The sequence below is a fragment of the Delphinus delphis genome, chromosome 3 (genome assembly GCF_949987515.2).
Source record: "Delphinus delphis chromosome 3, mDelDel1.2, whole genome shotgun sequence".
Taxonomy (NCBI): Eukaryota; Metazoa; Chordata; class Mammalia; order Artiodactyla; family Delphinidae; genus Delphinus; species Delphinus delphis.
Genome location: NC_082685.1, coordinates 3414512 through 3438335, shown reverse-complemented (window position 1 = coordinate 3438335; position 23824 = coordinate 3414512). Strand labels below are relative to the sequence as shown.

Here is a 23824-nt window from a genome sequence, read left to right as displayed (position 1 = left end):
CCCCGTACGCAGGCCCCACCTCATGAGTGGGCAAGGCAACTCCAGTCCCAGGGCCTGGCCGCTGGCCCCACTGTCATGGAACGCCGAGGGGCTGGAAGCATGGGGCCCTGGTCTGCTCTGGACACTGGTCCTGGGGGCAACCCGAGCACTGGGCTGTTTTTTGTGAGGGACAGCAAGGTCCCATTCCTGATTCCCCCTGTTACGGGTGATGGTGACCTCCACTGTGTGTGTAGAGCCACACCTGGCACCAAGAACACCTCCAGACGCCATGAGCTCTAAAATCCATACAAACGTTTATTCTGCCCCTGCCTGGGGGTGGGGGAGAGGGGATGCAGGAACTGGGGCACTGCGGGCCTTTACAGACAGCCCCCCGAGGAGGGCGGGGCTCTGGCGGGAAGACAAGTGTCCAGAGGCTGATGGGCCCTGGGGTGTCCAGAAGGCAAGGCCCTGGGGGCTGATGGAGGGGCTGGCTTGGTTCCCAGAACTCCCAGGTCCTGGCAGCTGCCGGGGTGCCGGTGCTCCACTCCCAGCCCTACCCCCGTCCCCCGGGAGGGAAGGCAGCACCAGGGCCTTGCTCCTCCAGGTGGGGGAAGACAACTGTGCAAGTTATCAGGTTTAAATTACAAATAATAAAAATAACAATACAAAATAAAAAGACAACTCCTGTCACAAACAAACCCTCGACAAGCCTGCCCAGCCGCCCCCCCACCCACGAGAAGGAGCAGGGGCAGGTGGTCTTGCTGCCTGGGGCACGAGCAGGGCCCGCTGGAGGTGCCGGGCGGGAGGGCCCTGGCCTCGCCCGTCGAGTCAGCAGCAGTCTCCAGAGGACAGAGGTCTGGGGCAGAGAGGCAGGGATGGGCGACGGGGTGCGGCGGGGGCTCGGGGCTCCGGGGTCAGTCTCGGCGTTGGGCTCTCGTGGCCTCCGCCTTGTCCCGTTCTCTCGGTTTTCTGTGTCTTGGCGACGTGGACAGGGTTAGATCTCAAGATTTATTGCACTGTTTTGGAAGAGGCCTGGGGTAGAGAACGGGCCGGGGCGGCAGGAGAGGCGGGCGGGTGGGCGGGCGGGCAGGCGGCGGTCACCGCTTGGTCTTGGCGTCTTCGCGGATCTTCCAGATCACCAGGTGCATGCAGGCGCTGGCGTCCTCACTGGAGCTGTGCCCGTCCACTGCAGGGCAGACAAATGCGTCAGGGCAGGGAGCCCACGGCTCCCGTGGCCCCCGCGGCCCCATGGCCCGGCACTCACCATTGTCCTGGATGATCTGTCTGAGGTAGTCGGCCATGAGATTCCGCAGGGAGCGCTTGTAGGGGAGGCCCAGGCGATGCGGGAATAACACGGACGTGTCCACCACGGTGCTATGGATGACCTGCGGGCGGGCGGGTGGGCGGTCACAGACCACAGGAGGGCTGGGGTGGCAAAGGGGGGAGGGGGACGCCGAATGCCTGTTCCCCGACCCTACAGCTTCCGCCCTGGGCTGAGGGCAGCGGGCCCCAGACGGCCCCACCCACCCTCTGAGGACCCTCAGAGAGCCGAAGACGAGGCAGGCGGGTACCTTCAAGGCCAGCAGGTCGCTCTCCAGGCTGTGGCCGATGAGGATGGTGTCTGAACTGAACATGCTCAGCAAGACGGCCTGGACGTCCCGCAGCGAGATGCTCGTGTCCGTGAGGTCGGCCTCAGTCACCCCTGAAAACCTGGGGTGGGAGGATGGAGGCCTTAGGGAGCTGGGGAGGGCACGGGGACCCCAACCCGGGGCTGGGCTGCGGGCAGGAAGGCTGGGCCGTGGTGGGGAATGGGGGTCCTGCCAGGGCTCCCAGCTCCTTGGTCAAGGGGTCGGGGGTCAGGGTGGGAGGGGCACACCTAGTGTTATAGTCGACGATCTCATTGTCCGGCCTGACGAAGGTGTCATACACAACCTGGAGCTCTGTGTCCACCACCGTGACGCGCGTCAGCTCCAGGCCATACGTGGTGTAAGACTGCGGGGCCAGAGGACAGGCCTCAGATGGAGCACCCGGTGGCCCTCCCCGCCCTGCACACCAGCACTCCCGCCTAGGCCACCCTGTCCCTGAACCCTGCGGGCGGAGGCTCAGCTCCCACTCTCAGATACGGAAACCAGGCCAGAGGCCTTCCGGGGCTTCTCTGCGGGTCGGAGGGGGCGTGAGCCCAGGCACCCTCCCAAAGCCAGAGCTGTGCTCATGAGGCCCACACAGCCTCCGAGAGCCTTGCCGAGAGGCAAGGCTGTGACGGGTGCTCAGCGGGCAGGTGGGCCCGGCTGCCGTTCATGCACTTATCCCGGCACCTGCGCTGGCCCGAGGCTCTGGGTAGAGAGACTGGGTCAGCCCCGCTGGGCAGCCAGGCCGCCTCACCATTTCACAGTCGAGGGCGTAGACTCCTGGGTGTGCATCTCCTGAAAGTTCTTTCTCAAAGGTCTTCACAAACCCTTCGAGGTTTTCCTTCCGGCCGTCCTGCACGTGTTGCTGAGGGTGGGAGGGAAGGAAGGTCAGGGCGGCAGGCTCGGAAGGGCAAGGCCGGGCTCAGGGGCCTGTGCTGTGCTGGTGGCTTTCAGACTGTCCACCTCTTCCCAAAGCCCCCAGACCAGGCAGGTAGATCAAGGATGGGAAAAGGGCAGCTCAGAGGTCAGGGCTCTGGCCAGAATCGGGGAGGGGCTTCCCAGGACGAGGAAGGGCCCAGGACACCTACCTTGGCGACCTGACAGCCGGCGGAGCCGATGGCGGCCGAGCAGCATGTGTACTGAGTCTCCCAGCCCCCTGCCACTGCAAGGGAGACGCGGTCAGCAGACCTCCTTGATGCCCTGGGCCCAAGCCTCCCGCAGGGAACTACAAATGCCAGCTGGTTTGCCTGCGCGGGGCAGGGGCTTCCCAGTGCCCCTCCCTGGAAGGGCGCCAGGCCCGACCAGGCAGTGAGGGGCCAGGACAGCTCGCAGACCCACCGCCCTGCCCAGGCTTAGCGCAAGCCCTTCGCATTTGGTAGTGAGGACACGCCTGGCGCGGCCCCCAGGGAGGCCTGCCCACCCAGAGACGTGTCTGCGGGCGGCCAGCCGGCAGCTCCACCCCGTGTGTTCCCAGGAGAGGGAATTTGGCCACACCGGCGACAAAATGAAACAAGCAGCCGCAGGACAGGACGAACGCTTTGTTCCCACTGGGGCAGAACCGCCCACGTCGTTCCATGGGGACAGTCGTGGAAAGGATGCGTGGGGGCCTCATGGGGTGGGAGGCCTTCCTTTTATCTACCCGGGAACACTGTCACAGGAAGACCTTTGTGTTACTTTTCCCATGAAGAACAACCAACAGAAAAAAGTTACAAATGGTCAGAGCTGGCGCCAGCCCGGCCCAGCGGGGGTCTCACCTCGGTTCCGGCGGAGCCGCCCCCAGTGGTAGTAACACTCCTCGTCGCGCACGCAGCGGCCGGAGGAGGACACGAGGTACTCGGCGCCGCAGCGGCAGCAGACCCTGCAGGCGGCTGCGAGTGGGGACGGGGCAGGAGGAAGGGCGATGCGTCAGGCCAGCCTGGGCCTGGCGTTCCCTGTCCCCAGATGGCCCCTCCGCCCCAAGGGCGGTGGCGCAGGAGGTACTCACAGTCCTTGGGCTTCTTCTCCTCGGCCGTGAAGATGACGGCGCCCCCTGGCTTCTCGGGGTGCGGGAAGGGGTAGCCGTTCTCCTTGAGCTGGGCCTCGGTGAGCAGGTACTCCTTGAGGCGGCTGTACAGGGCGGCCCCTGGGGACAGGGGAGAGGGGGTCAGCCCCCAGCCGGGCTGAGGCTGGACCCAGTGGCCGGGGAGGGTGGGAGAGCCTCCAGGGGCCGCACCTGGAGAGCCAAGCTCACCTTTCAGATCCTCCACGCGGGGGCTGCTGGGACGGCTGAGCGAAAAGCTGGTCTTGGCAGCCAACTTGCCCCCCAGCACCACTTCATGGGACACCACCCTCCGGCCGCTGGGTTCTGGAAGGGGAGGGGAGGGTAAACGAGGTTCAGACCTCAGCCCTCACAAGTGCTCCTCCACCCTCCTCCAGAAGGGGACGGCCTGACCTCCTGTGATGTGCACTCTTTGGGGAGCAGCAGGCTGCCCGGCAGCCCCTCCACCGCCCCTGGACCCCCCGGGGGTCTTCACCCCTTGGAGAAGGAAGGGAAAGGACTCTACACAGGCTCTGATGGCCACCTCGGGCGCTGTGCGCAGCTGCCTGCCAGGGAAGCGGGCCGAACCGGAGAGCAGGCGGAGCAGACAGGCGCTAATGCATCCTTCGAGAGGGCTCAGGAAATGCCCCCCTGCTTTGCGCTTTGAAGAGGCCCCCATTAGTGGCGGCCCTCGGCTCGCTGAGGAGGGCGGTTAACAGCGAGAGGAGGCTGTTCTGAGGGCATGGGCCCAGCGCCATCCTGACAGGAGCCTGGCAACCGGGTGGCTGGCGCGCAGAGCCTTTGTCTGACAACCTGCCGGTGGCCCGGGGAGGGCTGGGCCCCGGTCCTCCGGAGGCGACTTACTGTTGAGACCAGGCCCGGTGCCAGGGCCCAGGCCGCGCAGCTTCTTGAGGGTGTTCACGGCCACGTTCAGGTAGATGTTCTTGCTGGGGCTCCGGTCGTAGGCCACCTTCTCCTCGTTGAGCGCCTGCAGGAGGACACTCGGCTCAGCCCAGCCCAGCCCCGCCTCCCACCAGCCCCGCCCCACACACCTTCTCTATGGCTTCCTGGTTAGAAGAGCAAAACTTGAGGCACTCTTCAATGAACAGGTTGAGATAGCGCTGGCGGATGACAGTGGGAACTTTGCCCCCGAACTCTTTTGGGATAACGGGCTTCTTTAAACTCTAGGGGAACAGAGACCAGCAGAGCGTGGCACGCTCCCGTCTGCACCCCACTCAGGGTCTGCAAACTGAAACTGCTCGAAGGAGTAAGGCTACGGGTTAAATGGAAACAACAGGGGAGCAGGGAGAGGTAAGCTAAGCAGAGGGCTCACCTGTAAGGATGGACTGTGCGCCACACGCTTGGGGGCCACGGTGGCGGTAGTCTTGGACGCCATGCCCGACAACGTACGCGTCTTCAGGGGCTGGCTGCCCGGCTCAGGGCCATTGGGGGGCTGGCTGCTGCCGGCCGAGAGGGTCCTCTTGGCACCTGTAGGGGCTGGAGGGGGACGGGGGACGTGAGTACGGGAGGAGAGCACGCCCATCACTGAGCTGCAGAGCACCAGGCAGCTGCGGCCGTTCAGTGCCAGCAGGACGTGCGTCTTGGGGCACAGGCAGAAGGGCCGGGGTCTGGCCTGTGGGCTGTGGAACGCCATTAGGCTCTATCAGCTTTCGGGCAAGTCCATCGAGAGGGGACGCGACGAAAACGGGGCTTCGGAGGCCAGCTCAGGCAAGGTCGCCACTGGGGTGGCCCTGCAAGTGGCGGGGGGGTGAGGGGAGCCTCTGCCACATGCTGCGGCCCCGACCCCGAGGCACTCAAGTGTGAGGGACGAAAGGCCCTGGCTCCTGGGCAGAGGGCCTGCTCACTGTGACCGGCCAGCCTGCCCCCAGCGACCTCTGTTCTGTCTCTCTCTTTGATGAGGTCACAAACCAGACAGTCTCCTGTGACCACCAGCAGGGCTGTTTCCAAGGGCTCGGAGGGTGGGTGGGGTGGCGGGAGGGCTCAGCCCCGAGGAAGGACAGGAGCAGCAAGGAGACCGAGGCACAGATACAGAGCGGCGGGGCCCACACCAGGCCCAGCCTCTCGGGCCACAAAGGCGGCCAGCTGCCGACCGGCCTCGGCTCTAAGAATGCACACTTTTCAGTGATGGAGAAAGGAACGCTTTTACGGTCATCTGGAGCATGAGGCATCGGATGACAGGTGAGTCCCCCTGGGGCTCAGGAGAGCCGCCACCCCACCACAGCGCGTGCAGTGACAACGGTGGCAGGACTGTCCCAAGCCATCGGTGATGACCAGACAACCTGAGAGCAGGTGCAGGCTTTTGAGAGTGTGCGTCTCAGGTCCACAATTCAGGTCGATCTCTGTTCACATCCCCAGGGCCAAACAACTGCTAAAACCCATGCCGGAGATAGAGCCCCTGGCTGACAAGCCGCCTGGCTGTAAGCGCTCCCTCCAGCATCCTGGGGCGGGGGAAGGATGGGGATCTGGCCAGCTTCTCCTGAAGGAGGCTCTAGCACCCAGGGAAACCAAGGAGGCCTGCGGAAGCCTGTATCCGCAGGACCAGCGTGTGGAGCCGTCTCCTCGGGGCTGACTCCTCAAAGGGGTCTTGGAACTAGCAGGAAGGACATCCCAGGCAGCTGTTCAGACAGTAAGGGTCCCCCTGGTCCAAGGGGGCAAACGACTGCATCTGAACGAGCCTCCAGGTGGCTGCAGAGCCCCGGCTCCTGTCCCACGTCCTCAGCCCCAGACACACCACTGAGCACCTCACGCATCGGACTGCTGAAGGGCAACCCAGCTTTCAGACAAGCCCAAGTGGGGGGAAAGTGGCCCTCAGGGTGGGAGGGGGAGGAAAACCAGCCCCTAACTCCCACCCCAGATCAGCTGGCTTGACTCAAGGGTGAAGGCCTCCAGGACCACCCCCCCCATTAACACCTTACCAGGTGCAAGCCACACCTGGGTGGGAGCCCCCAACAGAGCAGGCAGCAGGGGCAGAGCGGAGTCACAGGCAGACCTCTGGGGCTGGTGGACAGACAGGGAAGAGAGGAAGACACCCCTCAGACTCCCTACGGCCCGCCCCACTGCTAACACCAAAGCCCACAGAGGCCCAGAGCCGCCGGGCGCCACAACAGGCCTGCCTCAGCCTCCCACACAGCTGGGAGACTTTTATCCCCGTTTGACATATAATCACCGAGATGCAGCCAGACCCTGCTCAAGGCCACCACTACTGGCATAAAAGGAGCCCGGCCTTGGGGTCCTCCTGCTGGACAAGAAGCACTCCCGAGACCACAACCCTGGGACCCACCTGCAGCCAGGAGGGGGTTGGGGACGTGGGCAATCCTCCTCTTCTCTCCGGGGGCTGAGATGTGCATGGAGGACTGCTTCTCGGCCAGCGGCTGGGCAGCCTGGAGCCGGCTGGCTGACTCCCTCTGTGCCTGCTGGGCCCGGCGGTAGCACACCTCCTGGGCAGTCGGGGGACGGGTAGGAGGCGCTGGGCCTCTGCTTGTGGGTTCCGCCTGGGTGACAAATTTCAAGTCCAGACTGCACATCAGAGGTACCCAGAGCAGGCCTCGAGGGGTGTCAGGAGAGAGGTAGTACTGTGGGGCGGGCGGCAGGTGCTCCAGGGCTGGGATGGAGCAGGCCACCTCAGAAGCCTCCTCCTGAATGTGCAGGGGTCCCGGAGGGAACCAGCTCTCCTCCTGCTGAGTGTGCAGGGGCCCCGGAGGGAACCAGCTCTCCTCCTCCTGAGTGTGCAGGGGTCCCGGAGGGAACCAGCTCTCCTCCTGCTGAGTGTGCAGGGGCCCCGGAGGGAACCAGCTCTCCTCCTCCTGAGTGTGCAGGGGTCCCGGAGGGAACCAGCTCTCCTCCTCCTGAGTGTGCAGGGGCCCCGGAGGGAACCAGCTCTCCTCCTCCTGAGTGTGCAGGGGTCCCGGAGGGAACCAGCTCTCCTCCTCCTGAGTGTGCAGGGGCCCCGGAGGGAACCAGCTCTCCTCCTCCTGAGTGTGCAGGGGCCCCGGAGGGAACCAGCTCTCCTCCTCCTGAGTGTGCAGGGGCCCCGGAGGGAACCAGCTCTCCTCCTCCTGAGTGTGCAGGGGCCCCGGAGGGAACCAGCTCTCCTCCTCCTGAGTGTGCAGGGGTCCCGGAGGGAACCAGCTGGTCTTCTGAGTTTGCTGATACCCTGGAAGGCACCAACTAGCTTCCCCCCAAGTCTGCAGATACCTGGGAGGGAACCAGCTTGGTGCTTCGGCTCTCAAATTCACCATGATGCTTCACTCTCCCAGGTCCCTTCCCAGCCCTGCTGTCCTGGCTTCTAAGTGCCCAGACTGTGCTCTCAGCCCTTATATAGACACAGAGTGGGTGGGAACCCCCAGCACCTAGATTAGATCCTGCTTGATCCAATCTTCTCTGAACTGTACTTCCAAAATCCCCATCCGGGTGGGGCAGGGGTCTGGTGATTGGATCACCTGCAGTTCTTCAGCCAGGAGCCCTGTCTTCTGCTCCAGCCTTCCCTGTGCTAACTAACTGAGCAGCCCCATAGTGACTGACAATTGATCCTGTCTCTGGACCACAAGGGAGGAAACCTAGGCTCAGAGAGGTCACGCCACTTGCCCAAGATCACACAGCGTACCTCTGAACTGGGACTGGGATGGGGCAGTGCGACCCTGCTGGAGGGCTGCCCCTCATCTCGCTGTCCCTGTTCTGTGCCCCACTCTGCGCACTAAGCGCAACTTGATGACTGGACGTGGGTCCCTGGCATTTTTCTGCAGGACACAGGCAGTGCTGGATCCACGGCTGCCAGAGGCACCCATGGGCAAGGGAGAGCGAGGCCCATCTCCCCCCTGCCAGCCTCTACCCAGGACCCAGAAGCGGGCCCTCCCTTACCTCCTTGCCTTGCTTGGAGAGGTGAGAGATCCTCCTCTTCTGCCCAGGAAACAGAGTGGTCAGCCCCGAGTGCCCCTGTTCCTCGGTCTTCTCCTCCTTGGGGGGCTGAGACACACATCCGGCCCTCAGCGAGGCCCCCCCCACACACACCGATGCTGCGGCTCTTCTCACCCTGGCCCGCAGCACGCCTGACTCCCAGGCCCGAGTAGTGGGTGGAAGACAGTACCGTGCTGAGGGAGGGCTGCCGCGTCTAGAGATGCGATTTGGGGCATCTGCCCCACCTCCCAGGTGAGCAAACAGACTTGGCGCCCCGGAGCCAAGGCCCCCAGTTGCTGCCTGAACCCCGGGCCCCCCTCCCAGGCCCTGCGGATGGTGAGTTCTGCAGACTTGGCCCAGCCCACGCTCACGCCTGCCTCTTGCTCCCCTCCCACCCAGCCAGCACAGGGACAAGCTCAGAATCGTGGGAATGAAGGGGAAGAAATCAGAAAAGCAAAGGGCCAAGAACAGGGTGGAGGCAGTAAGGGGCGGGGCCAGGGTCCCACCCTGGGATCCCTCAGAAGCCGCAGGTTCTCTGCAGGGACTGACTGGCTCAGCCTGCTTTGTTTAGAGCAAGCTCCCTCTGGTGGCGAGGTGGGGACACTGCAGCAGGAGACCAGAAAGGTGGAGGCTGGCTGAGTTTGGGGGGGTCAGGGACGGGTTGCGGGGGGGGGGGGGAAGCCGGGGAAGGAGGGAGGAGGGGAGAGGCAAGAGAGGCAGGGGAGAAGCAACGCTTCAGTGGGGAGAGAGGGCTGGGGAAGGCGGGATGGTGGTGCCTGATACCCCTTGGCCGGGATGCTCTCAGAAGGCTGCCGTGGGAACCCCGCTGGGTGGGCCATAAGCCAGCGTCCTCTTTCTGGACGGGGTGCAGGGGGGCAGCAGGCAGCCAGCGAGGGGTCCTGAATTCTGAACGAGTTGAGAGGCCGACGCTGAGCGAGCCGTCTCCACCAGGCGCTGGGACTCCAGTCACGGGGGAAGCCAGGAAGGAGCCCGGCTGCCCGAGCCCAGCCCGCCCTCACCTGCCGGGCCAGGCGGCCCTTGTCCTCCGTCTTGACAGCGGTGGACTCGTTGAAAATGCGCAGGCACTCCTCCATGGGGTCGGAGTCAAAGTCGACCTCCTTCTCCAGGGCCGAGTAGTCCACGTCGGAGCCCGCCCCTGAGGAGGAGGAGGAGGGGCGGGGAGGGGAGGACCGCCTGGCCGACGGGGGTGGGGAGGCCTTGAGGCGTTTGGGCGGCCCCTGCGCGCCACAGGGGCCCAGGCTGGAGTCCGAGTCGGAATCGGAGCTGGAGCTGAGGCTGGGGAGGGTGGGCGGCCGCGGGGTGGGCGCCTCGGGCCCCGGGTCCTCGTCCTCGCTCTCATCCCCGAAGAGCTCGGCGTGGCTCAGGGCCCGCCTCGGCAGCTTGGGGGCACCCCGGGGGGCACCCTCATCCAGCGAGCGGGCCTTCCGCTGTGCCAGCTTCCCTGACGGGGTCTTCCTGCCCATCCTGTCTGGCAGCTGGTGGGCAGCCCCTTGTGCGGGGCTGGGCCGCGGTCCCGGCCCCTCGGGCCGGCCTTTCCCTGAGCTGGCCACCGGAGTGGCTGAAGATGGCTTCTTCTTGGTCCCTTGGGGCCGCTCCGCCCTGTGCCGGGGGCTGCCGGCCCGCGGGCCCCTCCTGTCCACACAGGGCTTCTCGGCTGGCCTCCCATGCTCTCCATCCTGACCCCTGCCTGTCTTCCCGACACCATCCTTGCGGCCGGCGGCCGGCGGCCCCCCGCTTTTCTTCTTCTTGGGTCTCCCCTCCTTGGGGCTGCTGCGCTCCTGCGAGGCCCTGCCCGGGGAACTGGGCTTGGCAGGAGGCAGCCCGCCTGGGCCCTTGGCAGGCTGACCGAGGTCCCCCACGTCGTACTGCACGGCCATCTCCTTGGTCTCCCGAAGGCTGCCCTCCTCAGGCTCTGGGCCCTCCCTAGAGCCCGGCTTCCCCAGGGCCTTGCTCTCAGGGCCCACTCGGGCTCTCGGGGGGCTGGCGGTGGCGAGCCTGTCACCCGGAGCAGCAGCGGTATCATCGTCAGAGTCTGAGAACCTGGCGTCGCAGCCGCCGAAGGGGTCACAGGGCTTCTTGGGTGCAGGTGTGTAGGGCTCACTGCCGCGGGAGCCCCGGGGCCGCTTGGGGGCCCTGTCGTCCTTGGTGCTGGCCCTGCTGAGCAGGCGGGCGGAGAAGTTGGACAGGGGGTCGTATTCCAGGTCTGTAGATGGCTTGGAGTTGTCCACCACGTACTTGCCGCTGGAGATGGGGCGGCCATACCGCCGGGGCTGGCCCACGGCCTTGGGGACGTACTCCAGGGTGCCACCAGCCCCTCCACCATGGCCCTGACCCCGGTCCAGAGAGGCCAGCGAGTACTTGGTGCCAGGCTCGGTGGGGCTGGCCAGAGGCGTGGGCTGGTAGCTGGCATCGGGGCTTAACAGGCCACGGCCGCCGGGGTTGTATTCGAAGGATAGAGAGAAGGTGTCCCCATCCAGGCCGGCAGTGGGGCCGTGGGGCGCCAGGGCGGGGGCCTCGGCCGAGCCATGCTCCCGGGCCGTCTCCAGGAGCTCCCGGTAGCGCCTCTGCTCCAGCTCCACCTCAGAGCGCACGGCCTCGATGGCCTGGTTGACCAGCTCCAGCTCCAGGATGTCTGAGCGGGGCTCGGCACCTCTGCCCAGGGCGCCATTCTCCCTCTGGGCAGGGGGCTTGGGCAGCTCGGGGTTGTACGGGTCATAACCGAGCCCTGAAACGGAGAGGGAGAAAACAGCAATGAGCAGGTGGCTATAGCAGCAGGCCAGACGAGCCAGTGACCGGTCACTGCCTCGTCCCGGGCCTCGACCCCAGGTGCCAGCAAGGAAGAGCAGAGTACCAGCCTCCAGAACCTACCGGGGGCCAGACCTCCGGCCGACCCCCACCAAGGCTCCAGCAGCAAGTCAGGGTTTCCAGAGGGCCCCTCCCTGCAGGTCCTGCCCCGAAGAGGCTGCCAGGTAGGGTGAGGGCACAGAGCCCAGGCCCTAGAGGAGGCCACAAGATCCCGGGGACTTCACTGCCTGGGACAGGGTATGGTGAGGCCTGGGGAGCTGGGCGAGAGGGTGGCTTCTCCCCAGGGCCCAGCCCACACTGAAGACACACCACGCTGCTCCCTGCAGCCGGGGAGGCCGGACACCGAGCCAGGGCAGAAAGCGCAGAGCGCACAGACGCCTGACTGGGGGTCGACAGGGGTGCGAGAGGGAGCGGGAGGCGGGGCCGACACAGCCCACCCACAGCAGCGGGTGGACAGGCGGATGCACACGGCCCTGCCTGGTGACAGCGCCTTTAGGGCTCTGTCCCCCACACGCACTCTCGCCCACAGAGAACTCCACCGGCTGCGTGTGTACCAGTGAGGACACAGAAAGCCCCGAAGCGTCCACTGGGAAGGGGCAGCGGGTGGGGTGGACGAAGGACAGCACAGCACATCTCACGGGGGAAGCGAGGCACGACGATGTCCAGGGAACAGCGCCACGGCGTGAAAGACGTTCCGGCAATGGGCAATGTTGGGGAAGCACGAAGTGGGGCGGACGGCAAGGCGGGCACAGCACACACTTAGGTTTGTATCAAGCTGAACAGGGGTGGCGGAGCGGCTGGCGGGCTACCTGGCTCCAGGGTGTATTCCACGAGACCAGTCCAACCCCAATACCACCCACGTTGACACGAAGCTCACGGGAGACTCAGGACAGAGGTGCGGAAATTCTCAGTAAGATGTAAGCAAATAAAGCCCAACGTTCTGAGAAAGGATAACGTGTTCAAATATTCCAGAACGTAGAGACGGTTCATTGTTAGAGCGTCTGCCAGACATAATCTGTAAAACCTCTGGCAGAAAAGTGGATCGATTTGGTGCTTTCTGGTTAGCAAAGTAACAGCCAATTCTCCCAGAACCTCCAGATGGGATAAGCCATGCCCACACCTGGACTGTAGCCCAGGGAGACCCACTTTGGACCTCTGAGCTCCAGAACCACCAGAGGAAAAACCCTGTGTTGTTTTAAGGCACCGGTGAGTGGGGTCTTGCTGCAGAAGCCCCGGGAAACGCACGCATCACTGATGAAGCACCAGAGAACCCGGCACTGCCGGGGCCAGTGGCTGGGCCTGGGCCGCCTGGGGGCCCAAGGTGGGGCGGGGCCCACTGCAGGCCTGTTGTCTGGCTTGTACCTTGGAACCTATTTTTCAAACAATGCTTAGAAAGGAGAAAGGACACTCGCGCGTACATCTGTGCTTCAGAACACCGAGGACACACCCAGGATGCGGGTTATAGATGGGGAGGTAAAACCAAGCTGCAGAGGCCGCAGGGGGCAGCGGGACTGGGGTGCCGGGGAGCAGTCACTTCATGCCCCCACCTCCCAGCTGAGGATGCCAGGGTGAAGGGCGGAGTGGGGGACAGGTCAGGACACACAGCCACTGGGCCCTCTGCCCCCCCACAAGGTTCAAGGTGAAGGCACCACAGAGAGGAAAGGCTAGAAACCCCAACAGCGAGATCCAGGGCCCTCTTCCCAGCCCACCCTAACCCTCAACGGGTCCGAAGGCACTAAAGCAGACCCACCCCTAGCCCACCACCGCCCGGAGGAACAGAAGAGCCAGTGCCCCCGCAGGCCGTCCCCTCGGAGTGGAGGGCCCAGGACACAAGCCAGGGGGCACTTACAGGGCATCTCAAGTGAGGGGTGGGTCGGGTCTTGCCGGTCTCAGGGGGCCTCCAGCCCAACCCACCTCACTCCCAACCTCCCTCCTGAGGCCAAGATGGCTCCCACCCCAGCCGGCTCCCCTAGGTGGGGGACAGGAGCAAGGGCCCAGCTGGTGGGAATGCCCTCCCCCAGGAGAGGTGGGCAGGGCAGGGTGAGGATCAAATGGATGGGGGTCCTTCCCCACCTCTGACCTGCTCTGGAACAGGTCACAAAGGGCCACAGACAACATGCAAATCACCCAGGAGTGCCTCTAGCCCTTCCCAAGTAAGGGCAGAGTTCAAACCCCTGCACTTTGCATTTTGAAAGGGATCCACCCACAAACAAGTCTGTGCTTTGGAAGCAAGGAGAGGAAGGAGGTGCCCTGGGACCCAGCCCCCAGCCCCTTAGATCTGAGCTTCCAGGAGCTCTGTCAGCGTGGGGGTGTTTTCAGTCCCAGGGGAGGCTGCCTCCTCACACCCCATCAGGCTACACCAAAAAGCAAAAGAAACAGCCCAAGGTGGGCGTGAGCCGGTCTAGGCCAACACCCTCCCCTCCAGGGCCTCAGTGTCCCCAAGGTACCATAAGGCCAAATCACCAACCCGAGGAGCTCCAGACAGGTCTAGCCGCATCAAGGACACAGCTGCCAGGGGCTCGGCAGCAGCCCCCTGTAGCTCAGAAGCTAGTGCATGGGGCCCAGAGCTTGGTCCCTGGAGCTGCAGCCCCAAGCCCCTGCCAAGGCTACTGGAGGCTCGTGGGGGGAGGCGGGCAAATGGAGAAGATATCTGTGATGCTACCTAGCGCCCCCGCCGTACCCCGCCTCAGGGACCAGTAGGAACTGGAGAAGCTCCCCAAGAAAATGTTTTACAAGCGACTCGACAGGTGACCCTCTAGAGGTCAGGAATGGCCGTGGGAGCACCTCAGAAGCACCTCCCCATTACTGGGGAGTTAACCTGGCTGGGAGCCAATGGGAGCTCCTTCGGGGCTTGCACCAGGGAAGCATGCCTTTGGTAAACAAGATTAATTGGGCTGTTTTTCGGAAAGGGGGCGAACCTCGGGATGACTGGAAAAGCACCTTGAAGGCCTGGCTGCTGGGGTTACACTCTCAGAAGTTCCTGCCCCCGGCCCAGGGCAAGGAAGGGGTTGGCTACTGCCACTAGAGGGACACCCACAAGGCCAAGGGCCTGCCCAGGTGGGCCACCGCTTGAAGGACGCCCCTTGGGAAGGCTCCCGGCCAGCTCATGGGGCCGAGCCTTCTTCAGCCGTCCCTGTGCCCAGTTCTGTGTGCACCAGCTCCCACTCCCGGCTCTGGTGCTGCTGGACACTCTCCCAGTGACCCAGTCCCGACCGGCTCTGATCACCAGCTCTGAGCAGCATCCGGCACAGCGGGGCCCAGGCCAGCTGCCCCACCTCCACGCCGGGAAAAGCAAACACTCGGGGCCACAGCGCTCAGGGAACAGATCACGCAGAGCCCACGGCGGGTCGAAGGACAACACGGGGTGGTGGCCACCTCCAACCCCTCCAAGCCTTCCCCCTGCTCCTCTCTGCTCCCACCACGCCCTTCCATTCCAGAAAACACTCCGCACCCTTCCATAACTGCGCAGACGCCCGGCCCACAAGCTCTAGCTGCACGTAAAATTAACAAGCGAAAATGAGCAGACACATGAGCGTGAAGACCCCACTGGGAGGCACGTGACCCCCACCCAGCCGGCTCCGAGGCCTTCCCCTTTAATCTCTACGTTCGCCCTGCTCGCGTCAGCCCCCCTCACAGAGGAGAGAGGAGGCTGGGTCTAGGGCAGCGGGTAAGGGATCTGCCTAACCCCAAACCCTGGCTCCCCGCCCCCAGACCAGAAGACCCAGCACCGCGCGATCCTTTCTGGGCCCCGAAAGACTCCCCATCACCCCACCCCTCCTCCCCACTGCACCTCCAAAGACAAGAAGCACACAGTGGTCCCACCCCTACCCCCCGCCCACTTGTGCTCTGATTAGACATCAGTGGGGACTCCTCCAACCCAGGGGACGGTCACAACACAAGGGGGTGGGCAGGGGGGCCAGGAGAAGACAGACACCATCCCGCCACACGAGAGGTAAGCAGGACACAAGGATGAGTCGAAGAAGAGCAACTAGACCAGCCCTGCCCCAGGAAGCTACCCAAGTGGCAGAGGCCTCAAAGGCATAAAGAATGGAGGACATTCCACTTCCAGCCACTAGGCAAACTTCTATTCATCCTTCAAAGCCCAGCTCGGTAACTGCTTGCTTGGGGATACTCGCCCGACTCCCTGCAACCTCAGGTGCCAACGGCTCGCTCTCCCGGACTCTGGGCCGTTATCTGTGCTGCTGGACATCCCTCCTTCCCTTGCAGAGTCCCCACAGCCTGGTCCCCAGATAAGTACTGAATTCAGACAGACCCAGAAGAGCCCCTGGAAGGCCCCAGAGCCAGCTCCTGATTTTACGGACGACACAGAAGCTGTGCCGTGCCCACGTGCATGCCCAGGCTGAGGCCACAGCTTGTGAGATGGCCAAGTCCCAGCCCCCAGAGCACCCAGGTCCATCAGCCACCCGTCCTGCTCCCCCCAGCAACTACAGCAGCAGGCAGGAGGGCAGTTCCCCCAGCAACATTCCTGGGCTTTCGACACTGCCTGCCACCCGCGCAGCCCTCGGGGGCAGGGTGCTCCACATGGCCCTTTACAGAAAGCCTCAGTGCTCAGAGGAAGCCACGGACCCAGCGCCCTAAAACCGCTGGCACATGTGCCTGCTTCTTCAAAGGGCAGACTGGCTACCGCAGGAGCCTGAGGACCTGCCACCACCAAGGAGGACAGGGGACCAGGAGACAACCCTGTGGGGCTCCGGCCGGATCTGCCCTGACCACCTCCCAGCTCCCGTGATCCTCCTTCCGCACTTTTCCTCTTTAGCGTTCCAGGTTTTGCTTTGAGTCAGATCAGACCAGCAGAAGTCTACCTTCCGCACTTGGACAGCTTAAATAATAATAAACCAAATTCCTATGCACCCAGCACTCGCTCGTCACTGGAAATGATCCTGTGTGGGGGATTCTGAGGGCAGAATGGGAGTGGAGGAGGACGGCAAAGCAGGAGCATTGCGAAGCACAGCTGAGACGAGAGAGGCGCACTGTGTGTAGAGGGTCTGCGTCGCGACCCCGTTTTGCAGAAGTAACTGACGCCAGGCTCTTCGCACAACGGAAGGTGGAGCCAAAAGGTCTTCATCTGAGGCCCTACTCCACCTGCAGGGCTGAAAGCCAGCCGTGGCGCCTGTACCTCTTCTCTGGAGGATGCTCTGGGGGTGGGGGGTACACTCGGGCACCCACGTGGTCCTCTGAGCTCTCCCAGCAGGGTGCTGTCCCTGTCCACCCCAACCTGGGCGCCTGGGCCGCCCTGCCTCACCTCCAGAGCCGGAGGAGCTGGGGCGGCGACGATATTCGGGGTTCTTGGCTCCCTGCAGGCGTGGCCAGCCCTCCTGTCCTATTCTCAAATACGAAAGGGGCCAGGTGCTGGGACACTGATCAGGCTGCTCCATGTCACCTGGCACCACTGACGTTTGGGGCTGGAAAAGTCTGTGTGTGTAGGGGAAGGGGGCCATCCTGGGCACCCGCGGGCACTGAGCAGCATCCCTGGCCCTCGCCCCCTTGTTGCCAGGAGCACCCCCAAGTCATGACAACCGCAGATGTCCCTGTATCGCCCTGTGTCCCCCAGGGGATCAGGACTGTCCACGGTGAGAGACACTGCTTTACTGACACGAAGCAAAGACTCCTAAAATACCAAAAACAGCTTTAAGGGCAGATGTACCCTTATTCAAGTGTCCCAAGCCTGGATCTGGGCAAGAAGGCAGGTTTTTAAAGTTCCCCAAGTGCTTGAAGAGGGGCCGCAGGCCTGGGGACGGCCTCTCACCTCACTGGAGTCTCTGGAGCCTCCACAAAAGAATGCAACTTCACCAGTGAGGCAGGGTCACAAGTACAGAAAAGAGACACAGAGCCTTTTGTTTCTGAGGCTGGGAGGACGCACAACAAGCCGGCAGATGCAGGACTTGCGACAACATATGAAACATTTTTCCTTTGACTTTGCGGCATTCTCCAGTGGTTTTAAAATGAACGTTCTCCAAGTCCAGAAAAAAAAGCGCTCTGAATGGAGAGACAACGTGTCCAGGCTGCCGCTGGCTGGGACACTGCCCCCGAAGACAAGGGCTGCATCTGGGTGGGGCTGAACCACAAATACAACCTAGATTCTTCTCATCCTGGTGTAAGAGACGAACTCTGCCCTGAAAATCCAACAGTACCTCTCCTCTACTCTCTCTTTACAAAAAAGTCAAGAACAATAGAACAAGAGGACCACCCACGGGATGGCAGTGAAGGCCCCTCCTCTGGGAGGCCACAGCTTCTGTCCTCTGAGCCTGGTGGCCCGGGCTCCCTGGGGCTGGAGCTGCACCTGGGCACACAGTTCCCTGGGAGAGGCAGGGAGGAGACTTTAAATTAAAAAAAGTGGCCTCAGCAAGAAGCAGCCTATGACCAGGGGGTCTCACCCAGGGTGATCCCGCCCCCCCAGGGGACACTGGGCCACGTCTGGGGACATCTGACATCTGTGCACGTTGTGACTGGGGGGGCTGCTGGCATCGAGGGGCTGTGACCAGGGAGGCTGCTCCACACCTCAAAGTGCCCAGGACTGGCCCAGAGGATAACCCCCCATGTCCCCAGTTTCTGCTATTCTTCATAGCTCCCCCCGACCCCCCGATGAAGTGAGAGGCCGTGGCTGGCCTGACCAAAGACCACACCTGACAACCAGCTAGGAAAATCCCTCCCAGGTCCTCAAGTACCCTGGCTGGGCCTCCAGACACAAAGGCGATTCTGCTCTCTGCTGAGGTTTTCTCAGTATGAGTTCTCTCCCAGGAAGGGGAGGGAGGCAAGTGCTCACGGCAGTTCACTCTGGAAGAGAAAGTGTCAAACCGAGGAAAGCACTGTCATCAGGGCAGTGGGAAAGCTGCTGGCACCCAGCCCACGGGGGAGGCAGCTAAGGGGCAGCGTGGCCAGCGGCCCGGGGCAGTGATACTGCAGGGGCTGCTGCCCCCTCCTGTTCCAAGTCAGCTCGCGGAGAAAATCAAACAAAACCCACCCTGTGCTGGAAGCACTCGTTTCTCTGGCTGCACCCTCCCTTCCCTGCCTGACTCCTGGCTGCGACCTTCCCTGGAGAAGCAGGGCTTGCTCTCAGGATTCCAGACCACAAGGGGCCGCTGCCGAGGCCTAAATCTGAGACCCCGGGGAGCGGGTTGCCCAGGGAGCTGCCACTGCCACCCAGCTGGGGCCACCCCCGCCTTCCAGCCTCCTTCCGGCCCATCCTTGGAAGGTTTCAGTGCTCAGGCCCTGCTATACCGTCTTTCCCAGCTCTCACTGTTACCTCCCAGCCTCAGGGCACAGCACTGAGCCCACATGTAACGGGTACCGAGGTGCCCAGGTCCCACATGTGTCAGGCAGCAGGAATCGGCCGTCGGTGGTGAGGGGCAAGGGCCTGACAGTCCAGATCAACCCCGTGTCCCCCACTTACCAGCCATGTGTACACAGGTGCGTGGCTTCCCCTCTCTGGGCCTGTCTCCTTGTCCCTAAAATGGGGACAATCGTCCCTACCACTGGTTAAAGAGCACGACTGAGGGTGCGTGGCGGTAACTGGGCATCCCCCAGCTGAGTGCCAAGGTGGGGACCCTGGAGCACAGGAGGGCAGATTTGAGGGCCGGGAAGAACGGGATGCCCACCCAGCCCTCAGGAGGCCATCAACCCAAGGCCAGAGGTGCTGGGCTACACAGGGACCCCCACATCCTGCCTGCAGGTGGCCATCACCCAGCACCTCAGCATCCTTGCGCAGCCCACCCTTGCCAAAGCACCTGTGCTTGGGCCGTGCCTATCTGGTCAAAAGTGGACCCCCAAAGCCTGGATTTTTGCAGTCTCTCCAAGCCCGATGGGAAGTGGGTTTGTCAAAATCTGGAGCAACGGGAGCTGAAGGGGTGGGGGAGGTCTAGGCACACACTCCCCCTGGCCCACGAGCACGCCACAGAGAAGAAAAGAGAGTCTCAGAGAGGCCCCGCAGCGAGAAAGAGGCCAGGCTGGGATCTGCCCCTGCCTCTCTGCAGGGCAAGGTAGCCCTCGACCAGAAGGTAACCAGAGCACGCCCCCCAGGCCCCGCCCTCTGTGATGGGAAGAGGGCTGCTTATTCTCACCTGCAAAAGGAAAATGCAGACACACTGGGGTGAGGGGTAGGCAGCTGCACTTTTTCCTGCGGGAAAGTGAAGCAGACAGGGCTACATCAACCGAATGGATTCTCAAAAACGATCCTTTGGGAAAATGGCCATTTGTGGTGTAGGAAGCAATCAAGAGACTGACTTGGCACGAGAGAAATGCACGGGAAGAGAAGTCAGCGCCCCAGAGCGCAGACGGCTGGAAGGCCACCTGTGGGCCTGCAGAAGAGTCAGTCCCGGGGTCTCAGGGAGCCGGCCCGCCCGGTCTGTCCTGACAGTGAGGAACCCAGACACCAGGGGCTCTTTACAGAACGCCACACACCACGCCAATAACTCAACAGATGGAGTGAGAAACTGCCCTGTGACAGGGTGACCACCGAGAGGCCTCCCACTCACCCCCTTCCCCTCTCCCAGACCTGAAGCTCAGGCACCTGCGTGCACGTCTGTCTTCCCTCCTCGAGGGAAGGTTCCTGAGACGCAGGCTGGAGCCCAGCGCAGGTGTGGAGCCCGACCTTGTAGCAAACACTGGGCTACAGGGGCCAGCGGTCTGAGCAAATTTACAGTGGAAATTTGAAAAAAATTCTACCTTTTTTTTTTTTCTGGCAAACTGGGAAAACAGCCCTATGGTTTCATCCTAGCAATGACGCCCCTCTCTTCAAGTAAGAAGACTCTGAGACAAGGACCAGTGCCTTATGGGGGAAATCTGGGCCCTGATGGAAAGGGGGAGCCAGTCCCGGAGGACAGGGGCCACAGCGGGAGCCTGAATTCCCCTCGGAAAGAATGACACCACACTCGATCCTCCCGGCGGGCCTTTCCTTGTGATGTCCCTCTTTTTGCCCCCGTTCTTCACGTCTCGGCTCAAGGCCCACACTTCCTACGAGAAGCACTGCCTGCCCCCTGACAGCTCTCACCGAACTCTGCCATGACATTGATAATCACCACGCTGATGGGATGCGCAGTCTCTGAGCGTTCTCTCGGAAGGCGGTCCCCGACCCCAAAACACACACAACACACAGTCAACCGGGTTTGACTCACTCCCTAACCCTGGCATGACACACCAGGCTCGACACACAGTCGGCGGCCGCTAAACAAGACTCTCTCGACTCCGCTGTAGTAAACAGGAGCGGCCACGAGCAGAGGCGCGGCGCGAGAGGAAGCGCGGAAATAAACAACGGCTGCAACCAACACCCCGGGCCGGGGAGGCGGCGGGAACGGTTCCCCGGGCAGGAGTCCCGGGCCTGCAGACCAGTGTCGGCCGCGCTCATTTCCCGATCCCCGCGCGCTCCACCCTCGCGACACCTCTAGGAGAGCAGGTCCTCCCATTGTTTACGTTTTACACTCATGGAAACGGTGGCTTACAGAGGTCCCGCGACTGGCACTGGGCCCCGGGGTGGGTGGTCCCGGCTTGGGGGGACGAAGCCCGCGACCATGCAGGGAGAGGGCTGAGCGGGGAACAGGAAACCATGGAAACCCGGGCGCTGGGGTCCAGGCCCGCGCCAGGGAACGGAGCCCGGGGCGGGCGCGTAGACGTTACCTGCTGCGGGGGGCGCCGCTCCGCCTTCGCCAGGTGCGCCCGGACCCCGGGCCCCGCGGTGCCGGAAGTGGCAGTAGGGCCGCCGGCAGGGTCCCCCAGGCGCCCCGGCCCAATAGGGGCAGTCGATGGTCCGGAAGAAGCCGGTGGAGCGTAGCATGGTCCGTCCCGCGGCGGGGCCCCGGCCCGGAGCCGCCCGGGCCCCCGGGCCCCCTCACTGGCGCCGCGGTCGCCGCCGCCCGCAGCTCACGGACCCCGCCGCCGCCGCCATCTTGCTCCGAGGTCCCCGGAGGCCCCTGGGACGACGCCGCAAGGGACCCCGGGAGCGGCTGCCCGAAGTGCGCCTGATCAGAAGCGCCTGCTCCCGCGGGACCGAGGTGGGTCACGGACCCCTGGCCTGGGACAGGCGGCTGCGGAGGGAGTGATGAGGGGGCGCAGGCTGCCCTGCCTGCGGCTTCCGGGTGTCTTGCCGCCGCCGCCGCCCGGGCCTCTGCGGCGGCAGAAGCACCATCTTCAGCCCCAGGCCCCTGCGGCACCTGGGCTGTCCAAGGCGCGCCTGATTAAAAAAAAACGCCCCACACGGCTCGGCTGCGGCTCATTTGCATTCAATTTGCGTTCTATTAGCTTGTCCCCCTAAAGCGCCCTCTGCGGGTCGATTCGAGTCCTGCGGGCGCATCTCACCTGCACCTGGGAACCCTCACCTGAGTTACCCAGTTCAGGCTCTGAAACTCAACTCCTCCCTGGTTGACTGGCAATAACCGCTTCATTTCTCCCACCTGGACTCTTGTCAGCAGTCTAATCCCCAGGTCTACCAGAGGAGACCTGTTCCAATTCACTCATTTATCCATCAAATATTGAGCACCTACTGTATACCAAGGCCCTGCCCTAAATCGTATTTTATGCATTCATCAAATGATGGACATTCGGATTGTTTCTGCCTTTTGTCTATTGTGAATTGTGCTGTTGTGAACATGTGTGTATCTCAGTACCAGTTTTGTTTCAGTACTAGTTTTTCAAATGATGTAAATTTGCCTGTTGCCCTTTTTTTTTTTTTTTTGTCGGTACACGGGCCTCTCACTGTTGTGGCCCCTCCCGTTGCGGAACACAGGCTCCGGATGTGCAGGCTCAGCGGCCATGGCTCACGGGCCAAGCCGCTCCGCGGCATGTGGGATCTTCCCGGACCGGGGCACGAACCCGCGTCGCCTGCATCGGCAGGCGGATTCTCAACCACTGCGCCACCAGGGAAGCCCTGTTGCCCATTTTTAAAATGTAGGGAGATGTCACATACAACTACAATTCCCAGCCTGTCCACCAGCTGGCAATTACCAAGGATCCTCCTGTGAGCAGGCGGTAGTCTGTGCAGGTCACCTCCCCGCTCTCCCAACCCACCTCTCTCCCTACCTCAGCCACCTGGCCCTGCAGACATATGGGCTTGAGACCCCTCACCCCAGGGGTCTCTCAATGCCTCTCCTCCATTGCCAACAGGAGGGTGGGCTCCTGAACAAAGCAAAGATCCCCACCCTGGTGGCTGTAGCATTATAGATGCAGACAGACAGACAACAGGAAATCAGTAAATATCTTGATACAAGGTAAAAAGTGCTATGACGGGGAAGTAGAACAGAGTAGGGGGCTGGGACAAGGGGTGGTTCACATAGTCCTATGGGAAAGGTGGGATTTGAGCAGTTCTAAGGAAGCGAATGAGGAAGTTAAGCAGGCATCTGGGGGAGGGGCTTTCCAGGAAGAGGGCATAGCCCGTGCAAAGACCCTGGGGCAGGGCCGGGCCTAGCATGTTGGAGGAACAGCTAGAAGGTCCATGTGTCTGGAGCAGAGTGAGCAAGGGGCAGAGAGGGAGGAGGGGAGGGCAGGAAGGGGACGGGGCAGGTCGTGCAGATCCCTGTGGGCCACGGGGAGAGCATGGGCTTTTATCCCCAGGGAGGTGGGAACCTTGCAGGCCTATGGGCAGAGGAGGGACTGGACCTGGTACAGGTGCTCACTGGTGCCCTGTGGCCACTACAGGGTGGACAGACTGTCAGGAGCTAGGGTGGGAGTCAAGGACCACAGGGGAGGCCATGCTGGTCCAGGTGGGCCATGATGAGGTGGGACCAGGTGGAGGCCGAGGAGGGGGGAGAAGTGGGTGGATTCTGGATATGTTTTGAAGGTAGAGCTCTAGGGAGATTTCCGGGTGGACTGGACGTGGGTGGTGAGACAAAGAGGGGAGTCACGGGTGACCCCAAAGATTTTGGCCTGTACACCTGGAAAGATGAAGATGCAGTGATGAAGGGAAGCCGACCAAGGCAGACTGGGAGCAGGGGTAAGAACATTCCGGGCCTGGAGTTGAGGGTGAGGCCCAGCTGGTATGGACCAGGGGGTGTCCTCAGCACACCTGGGGAGGAGGGCCAGGGGTCCCAAGGCCACCCGCCAATGAAGCGTCCAGGAGGCAGAGGGGGCATCTTCGAGCTGTTTCCGGGGCACGTGGGAGTGCGACCAAGGGGGGGCTGCCCGCGTGGACCCAGCATTCCAGGAACCCTGCCACAAAGGAGCAGAGAAGCCTGCCAGAGCTGGAGGGGGACAGGGGTCCAGGGAGCGAGATCTGCGGGCTTTCGGGCCAGATTCCAGGAGAAAGGGAGCAAGGGGAGTGCCAGAGGGAGGCCACCATCGACTAAAGGCGAGGGCCCCGTGCCCAGGTTGGGGCGACCTTGGCGGCCCCAAGGACAGGACCCTGGGGAGGGGTGGGCCGGAGCCGGTGGTGCAGTACCAGGGGAGGCCACCAGATGGCAGGTCTGCCGCCTTCCCAGGGGCGGGAAGCGGGGAAACCCGTGGGGAGGGTCCGCGC

At 63.0% G+C, this 23824-nt stretch overlaps 1 protein-coding gene across 1 annotated transcript; it reads right to left on the bottom strand.

Annotated features, from left to right (window-relative positions):
- Positions 1–274: 274 nt before the first annotated feature.
- REXO1 (RNA exonuclease 1 homolog) lies at positions 275–21262 on the bottom strand. The gene is made up of 16 exons (XM_060007368.1): positions 20995–21262; positions 9558–11284; positions 8503–8607; positions 6926–7136; positions 4958–5121; positions 4677–4808; positions 4489–4612; positions 3838–3951; positions 3592–3729; positions 3362–3475; positions 2696–2769; positions 2362–2472; positions 1856–1971; positions 1551–1689; positions 1244–1364; positions 275–1165 (listed from the first exon to the last, which is right to left on the bottom strand). The coding sequence occupies exons 1-16, from the start codon at positions 21149–21151 to the stop codon at positions 1077–1079; spliced, it is 3636 nt and encodes a 1211-aa protein (XP_059863351.1). The 5' UTR covers positions 21152–21262; the 3' UTR covers positions 275–1076.
- Positions 21263–23824: the final 2562 nt, after the last annotated feature.

What these genes read in the sequence shown, in the direction of transcription:
- REXO1 (XM_060007368.1), bottom strand. Translation starts at nt 21,151, where the DNA reads ATGCTACGCTCCACCGGCTTCTTCCGGACCATCGACTGCCCCTATTGG. An exon ending in CGCACAGTCCATCCTTACAG is followed by an intron (nt 4,809 to 4,957) that starts GTGAGCCCTCTG and finishes CTGTTCCCCTAG; the next exon opens with AGTTTAAAGAAGCCCGTTAT. An exon ending in CCGGCTGTCAGGTCGCCAAG is followed by an intron (nt 2,473 to 2,695) that starts GTAGGTGTCCTG and finishes TCCCACCCTCAG; the next exon opens with CAACACGTGCAGGACGGCCG.